Below are 13,353 nucleotides of genomic sequence, written 5' to 3'. Positions count from 1 at the left end.
CTTTAAAACAAAAATTCATACAAGTTTGCATTATACTCTATGATATCCATGTCTGTGTCACTATAACATCTCTCCATCTCCCAAACTTGATGTACCATTAGTGTTCTGGGGACTTAAGCCACATTTATCCTCTGGCTACTCACTACCACTGTAGCGTATCAGCATACACCTAGATCCCCTTTTGGAGAAACCTGGCTTGAAAATTAAAATCTTATGCACAAAGCAACAAGATCAGACATAACAAAACCAAAAGCAAAGAGACAAAATTCGGGGGGGGGGGGGGGGGTGAAATCTTAATTGACTTAATTGACTATTTGAAACAAATCTTATCTAGTCCATTTCTTGGAAACAGCCCACTCCTGACAAATGTTTTTTATATTAACATAGCATTTACAGTCAAAAAGAAAAAGAAACCACTCACTACCTAAAATGGGAATAAAAGGTTTTTCTTCTATACCTCATTTTTTGGAAACAAAAAATCGTTGGCTAAAAGAGGAGGAAAGAGTTACACCCACATAAAACTTCAGAATGGGAAGAATTAGTACCAAGTGCTTCTCAATTTTGCCAACTAACAACAGTATTTTAAAAATTATTCATTCCAATTTTGAGAGTACAACTCATGATGCTGGCTGGCTGTCAACAGCTATACCCATTAGTACTTTATACAATATTTCATTTCGAATGTTAACAAAATACTTTTCTTAAACCTTAAAGTACTTCTATCATCTTCCCTGTCTATGCTCATTTGTCAATTAACTGCGTCATATAGAAGCCTCTAAGAGGAAGGCAGAAATGGTTAAGGCAAGACCCAATCAACTAGGAAAAAAACCAAGTCAAACATGTGGTGCAAAGAAACACTCAAAGAAAATCGATCTTCAGAGAACATATATCAAAACAAGAATACCGTTTTGCTGAATTTACCAATTGATTGTAGAAATCCTCTTACAGAGGGGACTATGTTGCTAGGTGACATGGCCAGATACCTAGAATTATAGGTACAGTTATACAAGCCTATTTCAAAATGGAATTAGGCATCCTGCCCTCCTTCCACTTTTTCCTTGAAGTAAAGGTAAAAAGATCCAGTAAGACAGGGCCCAAAAGGCGGGGGGGGGGGGGGGGGCTTGCCAGGAGCAGTCACCCAACACAGGGTGTTGGAGCCTGAAGGTAAGGCACCTGTCTGTACGCTGGTGTCACAGAAACAGCAGACTGATTACATACAATGGAAATTTATCCAATGAGTAAATATATCTGAGAATAATGAGAGTTAGATGCCTCAAATGTCAAAGAAGAGATGAAAATATGAAAAGGGAGGTAACAAGAATAATTTTTTTTAGTGTTGAAATGAGATTTGGGGTATCAGTGTGAACTCATTGATATAGATAGACACACACACAGGCACTCTAGTTCACTGAACAGGGCTGGGAACAGTGATACTCCAACGGCAGTGAACACACCTAGAGCCTAGATCTTGGCTTCTAGATATTTTTCCTTAAGAGGAACCAGGGTGCCTTAGAGAAATGGCAGACTGCAGATCTATGGCAGAGAAAAATATAAGAGTCTGAAATATTCTGTTGTGCCAGAGAGCAAGAAATCGTCCCAAGAATGACAGAGACAGGTCAGAAAGCCACAGAAACCAGCATGAAAAAGTCTGCCATTCATGAATTTGGGATGATTTAAACATAGAAAAATAAGAGTAAAAGATTACAACCCAATAGCCAAGATATGGAAGCAACCCAAGTGTCCACTGATTTGATGAATGGATAAAGATGTGGTTTACATGTCCAATGGAATATTACTCAGCCATAAAAAAAGAATGAGAACTTGCCATTTGCAACATGGATGAAGCTAGAGTTATACTGAAAGAAATAAGTTAGCCAGAGAAAGACAAATACCATATGATTTCACTCATGTGACATCTGAAAAAGAAAACAAAGAAAAAAAGGGGGTAAATAAAACATCAGATTCTTAAATAGATCAAATTGGTGGTTACCAGAGGGGAGGTGAGTGAAAAGGGAGGTAAAATAGGAAAAAAAAAAAAAAAAAGGATTATAACCCATCGAGTAAAATAGGAACACAAGAATATACACTCACACAAATAGATATATGGGAAAAATAAGCTTTTCCTTACTTTCAACTAATAAAAGAAAGAATGGAATTAGAACAGCGCCATTTGGCAATCATTACAGTAATACTGCATTCAGCCAAGAGACACTGATGGTTGCTAAAACTAGCAGCAGTGAGTTTGATGAGGAACAGGATCTTTACACAGCCTTAAAGCATCTCTCCACAATGACGCTTCTTAATTAGAAAAAGAAAGTTACTTTACAGTGAAGAAAGCCAGCAGATACCACCTCAATCGAGAGGTCAGTGTTAAAACAGCACCAATGACAGAACAAATCAAAATCACAAATTGCTAGAATAAAAGAAGAACACAGCATCACTTTGGTAGTATTCCTGCCCCAAATGCACAACTTGGATCTAATCATGGGGAAACAATAAGCAAATCCAAATGGCTAAACCCTCCACAGGCCTGTAATCCCCCCAAAGTGTCAAGGTCTAAAAATCAAGGAAAGAAAGACTGGGGAACTATTTCAGATTGCAGGTGATCAAAGAGAACACCCAGAGCATTGAAAATGCCATCCATTTTCACAGAATTTCAATTCATACGATTTTAGAAAAATGACAAAGGGATATGTACCTGGAATGCCATGTAGCTTTTTCTGTTTATAAGGAAAAAGGGTTAAGTTAAGAATCTTCATCACGGATGTTTCAAGACTGGAAATTGTTATACAAATTCAATGTTCCATAGGAAAAAAACCTGCTAAACAAAAATCATAAACACAAAGTCAGTTGCTATGCAACAATAATGAAATATGTTTGCATGAAGTCAACAAAGAAGGAGAAAAGGAGTGAAAAAGAAATCTTTTCTAGGCTAAATTTCCAGGATCAGCTATATACAAATAAGAAAAGGCTCCAATATGCAGACAGATTTGTTTAGAACGTACACAGTGGCACACTTCAGCTTACTGGAAGGTGTGGGCAGATATAGGGTTATGTTACACATGAATCTAATGGTATGTGATTAATTTGCATTGAAAGACAATTTAGATGGCAAGACCAAGATAGAAAATATAAAAGGTGCCTTCAGCTTTGTAATTTCAACTCTTTAAGATTCCTAACAGGTTAGTGCTGTTAAAAATACTGATCAAGCTTCTCCAAGTACTTGCCTTTAACTTCTAGTCTAATATTTCTCTTCCCCCATCTACCCACTAGCCCTGGTAAAACTTTCTGAAGGCTTCTAGTAAGAAGCATGGAAAGGAAAAAAAGGAGAGGGAAAAAAAAAGCTCAAATACAAGCTCTGTTTTTAAAGTTGGTATAAGATTTGACTATAATTACTCATTAAACAGTTTGTGATTAGACAGTACCTTTTATGGGTCAGGTCTTTTGAACATGTGGCTACAGGCATACTATAGCGGTAATTTTGCACAGCACGCACAGCAGAACCACTCAGAAGGAAAAAAGGCCGAAGGCTCTAGCACATCTCAACATCAGCCTCTTTATATCAGCCCATACTCTTGTCACTACAACAACAGTGCATTTGACAGAAAAATACACCCTGATGTAAGTAACAATCCGGCAGTTGATACCAAGATACCTACATGGGTGTCGGAAAAGCACTGCTTAGAATCTCAGGTCCTGTTATCTTTAAAATCAAAAATAGTTTCTGTCAGTCAAGAGAAACTGGGGTCAAAGTTGTAATAATATAATAATTAAGAAGACTGCAGGGGAGGGGCAAGCGAATACTGCATCTTAAGCGCAGAGGTGTAGTGGAGAGTGGCGACTTCAGGTCACTGAGCACCTCCTATTTCTCCCATCCCCACATGCATCCAACACAAATTTACCAGGGCCTGTGCACATCATATAAGCACTATAGTTTTTACCTTCCCTTTTCCAGGAGACACAGACCGTGCCCAGGTCTGCATCAGCCTCACCCCACAAACTGTGTCTCCCTCCAACATCTTTAAAAAAAAAAATGATTTGCAATCGGGTACATCCTCTGTAATTTTAATAAATTTTTATACACTTTGGTACATTAGATGATGTACAAAGAGCTGAAAATCCTAGGAGAAGACTATAACTCATGGAGCCAGTAATTTAAGGTTTTCTGGAGTATACTATCAATATAAGCCTACAATGTCAGGGCAAACTTCAGTTTGAAAGGCCATTAAAAAATGGAGGGGAAAGTATGCAATGTTTAGAAGCTACTGAGTAAACTCTTCAAGGAGCTGCAAGGGCATGGACGCTCACATAATTTTAAAATATAGAGATAAGTAAATTCTTCCAAAACAATTGTTTAAATCAAAATAATCTCCAACTGTAAACAGATTTAGAGTATTCTCATGCCAGCATTCTTACTACATGCTTCTAAATCACTGCTCTATGACCTTGGACCTCAGTTTTCTTATCTGTAAAATGGGGATAACAGCACCTACCTCCTTGAATTATTATGAGGACAAAACGAATTTGTATGTGTAAAGTTATAGGGGTCAAGCACTCATTTAAGTATTAAATAAATCCTTGTGATTATTAATACCATAACATAAGTAACACTAGTCTCTGTCAAATTTGCCACTTTATTAATTTTTCTAAGAATTCAAACTGTCTGGAACCCTTCCCTCACATATCTTCCCTAGCTAACAACCACCTTCAACCCTTACCTCACCTTTGTATATCTATCTGTCCATCCATCTATCCTTCCCTCCATTTGTATTTACTCAGTTATTGGACGCCTGCTACATGCCAGGGACTGTACTAAGAACTGAGAGCATGGGAACAAAACTTGGTATTCAGAGACTATTCTCATTCTACAGTCAAGCACTCTCACAATGCAACAGGTTGGTAAGCAGTAGGAAATCCACAACTTCCCCCACCTCAAGTTTCTCATATTTCGGCACCTCTTAAGCTGGGGTGTGACTTAGTAAGAAAGCACTCTGGCACAGTTATTAGGTGGCAGTGTCTTCCTTCCAATGGTCCACAGAACAGTGGTGTGTCCTACGATGGAAGGCATCAATGAAATATGGCGAAGTTCCACTCTCAGGTGCCAAAGGCTTGATTTATTTGCTCCGACCAAATCTGAATTCTTGTCCTTTGCTAAACAAATCATAAGTCTGCTTCCTTTCCATGGCTTTTTCAAATTTTGAGTTCAGGTGAAACAATAATTCTGTGACCATGCATTTCAGGGAGATAAGACGTAGATTTTAGGGTCCTCTTTCAGCAGAAGTAGCAACTTCCATAAGAGCATGACTGACATAGCTTTTCAACTCCACTAAAATATACTTTATTCTGCATCCACTTTTTTCCACCTAGTTTTGTAACTTGAGATCTTGAAGAAAATATACAGTCCCTATTTCTTCTATCACACCAAGGAATGATATTTATTACAAGTTCACTTGGATGGATCAGGCAATGTAAGCTGGGTATATATACCTCCCTTGTACAAATAAACAGTGGGAATCTTTAATGTCTTCATTGTAATGATCTTATTGCAGGTTACAGAAGGCTCAGTTCTTCCACAGTTTTTCCATACAAAGGCCTGTTGGTTTATGTGTTAGAGGAATTAGGTGAAAAAAATTTTGTTAAAACATCAAGGAAGTCCACATACAGCAGGCTGCATGGTGGATGCCCTCAGCTCCTAAAGTAAAAACTACCCACTTTTGTCCATCCATCTTTGCAGTCTAATTTCTCACTGCTCCAGTTATACTAAAGCCACATGTAGTTTCCACGGCAGGTTGGACTGTACCATATCCCTGTGACTTCATACTTACTGTTCCCTTTGACAGGATGCCCATCCTTGTAAGAATGGGAACATCTTCTTGGGTCAGTCAACAAGGCTCTGGGAAGAGTCCTGTCCATGTGGACTTCTCCCTGCCACCCACTCCTCTACCCCAAGCAGTCTGTTTCTGGTTTCCTAGAACATCCTATTCCTAGCTCTGTTATTAGTACCATTTCTCTCTGAGATGTGTGATTACACATGATCTCTGTACGTGTATAGCCTGTAGGACTACAAGCTCCTTGAAAGTAAGGTTCTTGTCTTATCCATCTTTGATCTTCTGCCTGGCTGAAAGAAGAAGAATGCTTTTTACTCTTACATTAGTCTGTACTACTTCTGTTAGATGGTAAAAAGGTCCTATAAAAAAAAATTCCAGTCTTTGCAAGAAGTATTTTGAATTCTACCACTGGCACTTTATCTACCTATAAAGGGGAAGGGGTTATGGCTTGCACTATAACAGCCTTTGCTGTGGGAAATCATCAGAACGAAAGCAAGTTGACTTTAAATATTTAAAGTTGACTTTAAAATATTCCCAGGTGTTGCTATCTGACTACCCTCAACTTGGCTCCATCTACTCCTTACCCTTCTCATCTCACCCCTTCCCACCTGAACCTACTGAATTCGTAACTCATCCTTTACACACTCCCTCACAGAGGCTGTCCTGCTCACCAGCTGAGGTCAGGCATTCCTGCTCCACATGCCAACAGCTCTCTGTACTTTGTCTTCGAAAGATGGAGAACCCATGCTGTAAAGAATGATATAGTGCCTTTGCATAGATGTATGCTCCAGAGCTCAGGGCTTCCCCATTGCTCACCCCTGACTCCTCAGTGCCAGGCACATAGCAAGCACATAGCAAGCACACAACTTTTTGCTGAGTGTTGATTTTGCTGAGTATTGAATAAATCACAGAAGTTTATATGTCATGTCTCTCCCTTTAGAAAAGTTCCACAATGGCAAGGATGGGTACAAGTTTACTCAGCTTCATACCCCTGCCATACAACATCACCATCTCATGGAAGGAATTTATTTTATTAACTACCGGTGAATGAACAATTCACGTACCTGTCTTCAAAATCACTCTCAGCTTTTGTTAATATTTACCTCAGTATGAAACACTGAATGTAATCATCTTCTGTATGTTGTTCAGACTTGTTCAGAAAACTTCTGCCATTACCGTTAAAGTGCTCTGCATTAATATTCTAGATGCCTAAGGCACATGAACAACCAAAAAAAAAAGAAGAGGGAGGGGGAAAAAAAAATCAAACCTAACCTCAGAGATCAATTCAACAATTTTCCACATCCTCATTATAGTCAAGCACAAACCTGTCCAAGCTTAATATTAAAATACAAAAATTGAAAGAGCCACTTGCCCAAATTATAAACAGTTAAAACAGCACCAAATAAAAGCACATCAGCCTGGACTAAAACATAAATAGGATATGAAAAACCTCCTCCTTCAAACAACAAAGAAATACACTACACACCTATTAAAACAGCCGAATGTGGACAACACCAAGTGCTCAAGAGCATAAGAGCAATAGAAACTCTCATTCACTGCTGGTGGGAAGACAACATGCTACCACCACCCTGGAATACAGCTTGGCGGTTTCTTATAAAGCTAAACACACTATTCCCATACATCCAGCAATCACCCTTCTAGATATTTACCCAACTGACTTAACAACGTATGTCTACACAAAATCATGAATGCCAATGTTTTTATAGCAGCTTTATTCATAATCACAAAAAAACTAGAAGCAATCAAAACATCCTGCAACAGAAGAATGGACCATAGACATCCAGACAATGGAGTATTATTTGGGAATGAAAAGAAATGAGTTATCAAACCACAAATGAGGATAAACCCTAAATGCCTGTTCCTTACTAAAGAAGCCAGTCTGAAAAAACTATATACTGTTTGATTTCAATTTTATGACATTCTAGAAAAGGCAAAACTCTAGAAACAATAAAAAGATCAGCAGCTGCCAAGGACTTAAAGGGTGCGAGGTGTACAGGAGGAGCACTGAATAGGTGGAACACAGGGATTTTTTTAGGGCAGTGAAACTATTCTGTATGATACTGAAATGATGGATACATGACATTGTATGGATACAGTGATAGATACATTATACTACATACAGTATGCATTAAAATGATGTTGTGTGATACTGTAATGATAGATATTTATCAAAACCCATGGAATTTTATAGCACAAAGAGTGAACCTTAACGTATACAATTTTTTTTTAAGTCACCTAAGAGTTCAGGGGACTCCAGGATGGAATGTAGCCAATAACAAAACAAACAGTTTTACAAATATATGAAACAATCACACCAAGGAGAATGCGGGAGAAGGTTGCTGACCCAAGTATGGAAATGAAGAAAAATTAAGATTAAACCCAAATGAAACTGTACAAGAGCACTGTACTCACATGCTCAAGATTCAGAAACCGCTACACACAGACACTGGAACTGAACAATTAACTAAAGGGATGATGGATGGCAACAGGTTTCTCACTGCTCAAGTGGGAGGTACAATCCAACAAAAGGAAGAGGCTCGAATGACCCATGTGCTGATGATCTGACCTGGAGACATCATTACCAATGCATGTCTAGTCTCCTATAGATATAGGTGGTTATACGCAAATAGTTAAGAGATCTTGTATACACGTGAGCTAGCATACACACATAGATTTCCTTGCTCTATGTCATCTGAGTGGACCTAGAAGCAATGGACACCCCAATAGCAACCAGCACACCTAGCACCCAGATCTTGGTCTCCAAATGCCCTTTTCCAATAGGAGTGTGGGCTCCTTGAAAATACAGCTGATTATAGGACTTTGGCAGAAAATTCACAAGATAAGCCTGCAGTATCTTCTGATGCCAAAAAGTAAGGGAAGTGCTCAAGAGAAAGGAAGGGGAGGGGGAAGAGAAGGGGAAGGAGGGGGGGAATCCAACTGAATGAATTCCCAATGGTCAGAGCTGGAACAATTGTAGCAACCAAATAAAGTAGCATACAAACTGAAATATAAAATAAATACCTACGAGTCCATACTGATATAAATTAACAATTGAGTAAATGAATGGGAGAGAACAGACAAATCTCCTCTTTGGAATTCTATATAATATACATAGACAGTCTGACGTCAGGCTGTGGGAGCATAACTCCTCACTCCTTAAGTGTGGACTGTGCCTACCTTCCAAAAAGCATATTCTGGAAAGGAGAGGAAAGAGTTTTCACAGAGGAGACACCTAACACTCCCTCAACTAGGTGTCCCAACATCAATGGTGCTAAATCATGTTGACAGTATTATGACATGAAGAACAGCACTTCACTTCTGTGGTCTTCCTCTCAAATCCCATAACCCCAGTCTAAGCATGAGAAAAACATCAGAAAAATCCTGAAGAGGGACATTTTACAAAATACCTAACCAGGATTTCTCAAAACGATCAAGGCCATCAAAAACAAGGAAAGCTAAAGAAACTGTCACAGACCAGAGGGGCCTACAGAGACATGATGATAAAAAAAAAAAGACAGTAGGTAAAAACTAAGAACATCTGAGTAGAATATGGCCTTTATCTTCGTAATTTTTCTGTAAACCCAAAACTCTTGTAAAGCCAAAAGTTTATTTAAAAAAAAAAAAACAAGCAAATCAAAATCTGTTTCTACTCACTGTTCTGTAAACCACCAAACCTTAGACCAGTGATCCTTAAAGTGTGGTCCCCAGACCAGCAGCATCAGAAGCACCTGGCAACTTGTTATAAATGTCAATTTTCAGGTCCAGGGATGGGGTTCAGCAGTCTGTTTTAAAAAGCCCCTCAGGAGGGTCAAGCGGCTGTTCACAGAGCAAGTGAAGATGAATGCCAGAGGACTTGGATCTCAGCTGAAGGACAGTATTCCAGTTACTGAACTTTCAATAAGTGGACCTTTTGAACAGCATGATCTTCTTCGAAAAGGTCTGCCTTGTGTGAAAAACGAACTTTTGCCCAGTCATCCTCCTGAATTATCAGAAAAAAATTTCCAGTTCAACCAAGATAAAATGAATTTTTCTACACTAAGAAACATCCAGAGTCTGTTTGCTCCACTAAAATTACAAATGGAATTCAAGGCAGTGCAGCAGGTTCAGCGTCTTCCATTTCTTCCAAGCTCAAACCTTTCATTGGATATTTTAAGGGGTAATGATGAGACTATTGGATTTGAAGATATTCTTAATGACCCGTCACAAAGTGAACTAATGAGAGAACCACACTTGATGGTGGAATATAAACTCGGTTTACTGTAATCTGTTGTGCTGTTCATGAAAATAGAGGGGCTGCATGTTGTTTATAGTCATCTTTTTACTATAATTTGATGTATACAACATTAAAAGCACTGACACATGAGAAAAAATAAAAAGCCCCTCAGATGACTCTGACACATGGTAACGTTTACACGCACAGAGGACCTGATTCCTCATATGGGACATGGGTGGGACTGTGGAACCAGGTGATGCTCAAGCTGCTGGTCTGTGCACCACTTTTTGAGAATCACTGCTTCAGACCAAGCAAGCATTAACAATAGCCATTAGCTAATGCTTACCATCTGTGAGGTACTTACCACAACGTGACCATAAGAAACACTCCCACGTTAGAGAAAAGAGAGTGGTTTTTCTCAGGCCGCAGCCACATGATGGGACTGTGGAGCCTGTGTCCTGTTCTCTTGAGGGGCTGCATTTCTGGGTAACAGACCCTATTCATCTCCTGAGGCAGGTGTAACAAACTACCACGAACTGGGTGGCTTAGAACAACAGGGATTTACTCTCTCAGAAGTCTGAAATCCAACAGGCCAGTGGCCCACCAGAGAAGATTCTGCTCTCCCATCTTCTGGCTTCTGATGGCTGACTGCTGGCATTCTGGGCTTGCGGCCACATCGCTCTAGTCTCTGCCTGTCTTCTCCTTGGTGTCAGTATTATTTCTCTTTGCTTCTCTCTCATAAGGACTCTTGCCATGGCATTCAGGACCCAAATGGATAATGCAGGGTCATCTCATCTTAAAATTCTTAAATACATCACAAAGACCTCTTTTCCAAATAAGATGATGTTTACCAATTTAAGGGATTAGGACTTGATATCTTTGGGTGGTCATTACAACAACTTATTACACATACTATAAGTCAAGATGACATCAATGGAGTTCTCCTATAAAATTATAGCAGAGAATGAAGACTTCTGAACAAGGATCTGGCAAGTTTTTTTCTTCCTACAGGGTTGACCATAGACTACCACAGAAAATCAACTCTGAGTGTAGAATATTATCATCTTCTAAACTACCTAAAATTCAATCATACAGTAAATAAATACCTTCATCAAGATTCAAGAATTCAGAGGACTCTTTTTTTAGAAGATGGTGACTAACTAGCATCTTTCAATTGACTTTTGAGAAATTTTAAGACTAGCTTAAAGATTTCTTGAGAAACTGATCCGGGAATATTTGTTCTGCTGCTCTCTTTTGCATTAAAAACTTAGGGATTTGATCACACACTTCTTGTTGGTTCTTGGGTTGAGGTCCACCACTTTAAACCCATTTTAAGCCACTTTTTCAGCTAGACATTTACACTAGCTTGATGAGCGTCTAACAAAACTTACAGAGTACTATGAGATCCAACTGCTACCAGCTGAATATCACCTTAAACACATAAGTATACTGAAAATATCCCACTAAAGAAATGTATGAAGCATGAAAATTTTCCCTTTGTCTAAAATTGTCAACAACTGAACTTTACTGGTTCTTTTCAAATGACTACTGGCAACAGTTAAAATAAAAAGGTAGAGTGCAGCACAGTATGATACAGAAAATGCCACTTCATTAAGGTTAGACTGTAGGCTCTGCAGCTAGAATGCCTGGATTCAAATTCTGAATTGGGCACTTTACCATCTGTACATCCAGGATGTGTTCAAAAACCCCATTTCAGAGAATAGGGTAGCAAGGCTTGGGAGAGCATAGTTTAAACACATTTTCTCACCATAGCAAAAGTGTAGGATGTCTTTAAAACTCATCCTCTCAAAAACAAATTATTTACTATAAAGGCTTAACTGAATCAATACTCAATTATAACTTTCTCCAGGAATTAATAGTGATTTCTGCCTTCCATGGCAAGTGCCCACTTGGAAACCTTATTGATCTACTTACTGCAACCATTACAAAGTGAAGTAGATCACTTGGTGATCAGCAAGCTCTTTGTCCATTAGGAGTTTTATAGGCCCAAAGATGATAACAGGCTACGCCCTTGGTACATTTCTGTATCAATTAATTAAAGATGTGAAGCAACTTGATAATGGTGCATGCAACTCTATGGAGTGGCCAATCTTTTTTAAAATAAGCAAAAACAAATGTACCTGAATATCAAATTCCATGATAAATAAGATCTCTGTATCACAGGGACACAAGCCCCATCGCTTCTTACACCAAGCAAACAATATTCTAGCTTCTGCCCAGAAGGTGATGGTGGTTGACTATCAGCCATCTTGGTCCACCAGTCGTCAGCTGCCTCCTGAGGTTTATCAGTTTTAAGAAGTAATCCTGTGCATCAGTCATCAGTAGATTTAAAAGTCCAAACAGTGAGTGTTCAGATCCTTCAAGTTCACACTGAGCAAATGCAAATCAAAGATGAGGTCTTCCCAGCTCAGTCTCCTTTGCTGGATCCTTCTCATCTCTGATTTCTAGCCCCTGGAAGCCCCTGAGCTCAGCCATAGACTTTATCTCTACTAACTCCTTCATAGATGTCACTGGTTCTCTGACTTTAAACACTGGAAATGTTGATGACTCACACTCGTGTATCTATAGCCTGAACTTCCTCGTCTTCCTCTTCTTCCAACTGCTCAGGCAACTTTTCTCTCTCCCACATCTCATACCTCAGCAAGTCCTATCAGTTCTACCTTCAAAATTCATCAACAAGCTACCCACTTCTCACCACTCCCACTGCTGCCACCTGCACTAAGCTACGTTTCCCTCTGAGTTACCAGAAGTGCTTGCTCTCCAATCTCCCTGTTCCCCTTCTTGCTTCCCAGCAGTTTCTTCTCCACAGACCAACCAGAGTTGCTTTGAAACAGCTCCCTATACTCCTCTGTCCCAAGCCCCCAGTGGCCTGCCCAGCTCACTTAGCATAGAGTCCACAGTCTTTATCAGGGACAGGCTTTATAGGATCTGGCCCCTTCTACTCATGTGCCCCAGCCACCCACATTCCTTGCTGTCCTAATCATGTATACACTTCCTGCCTCCAGGCCTTTGCATGCCCCATTCCCTCTCCTAGAGATGGTCCTCTCTGGATATAAACAAGGTTCACTTTCTCAGGTGGGCTGGCACTCCCTGACCCCTCTATCACTCTATCTCCTCACCATGCTGTATTTCCTCAGAGAGTTTAGCACCATCTGCCAGTATATGTTTGTCTCCTCTGATGTCTCCATAAAGAAGTAAATGCATCATGAGAGCAAGCATTGCTCTGCTCACTGCTGCAGCCACAGTGTCTAGAACAGGGCCTGTCAGAGA

General features: G+C 39.6%; 2 protein-coding genes across 2 annotated transcripts in view; one reads left to right on the top strand and one right to left on the bottom strand.

The window, feature by feature from the left end:
* Positions 1 to 13,353, bottom strand: part of CHSY1 (chondroitin sulfate synthase 1) — a 72,237-nt gene that overhangs the window by 29,677 nt on the left and 29,207 nt on the right. The gene's annotated exons all lie outside the window — the stretch shown is intronic.
* On the top strand, positions 9,660 to 10,219 carry LOC112653670 (proteasome maturation protein-like). Its single transcript, XM_035714443.2, has one exon. It carries the CDS (start codon positions 9,687 to 9,689, stop codon positions 10,110 to 10,112), a length of 426 nt encoding a protein of 141 aa, XP_035570336.1. The 5' UTR covers positions 9,660 to 9,686; the 3' UTR covers positions 10,113 to 10,219.

The sequence above is a fragment of the Canis lupus genome, chromosome 3 (genome assembly GCF_003254725.2).
Source record: "Canis lupus dingo isolate Sandy chromosome 3, ASM325472v2, whole genome shotgun sequence".
NCBI classification, from domain to species: Eukaryota; Metazoa; Chordata; class Mammalia; order Carnivora; family Canidae; genus Canis; species Canis lupus.
The sequence above is the reverse complement of the archived record's forward strand: the minus strand, read 5'-3'. Positions and strand labels throughout refer to the sequence as shown.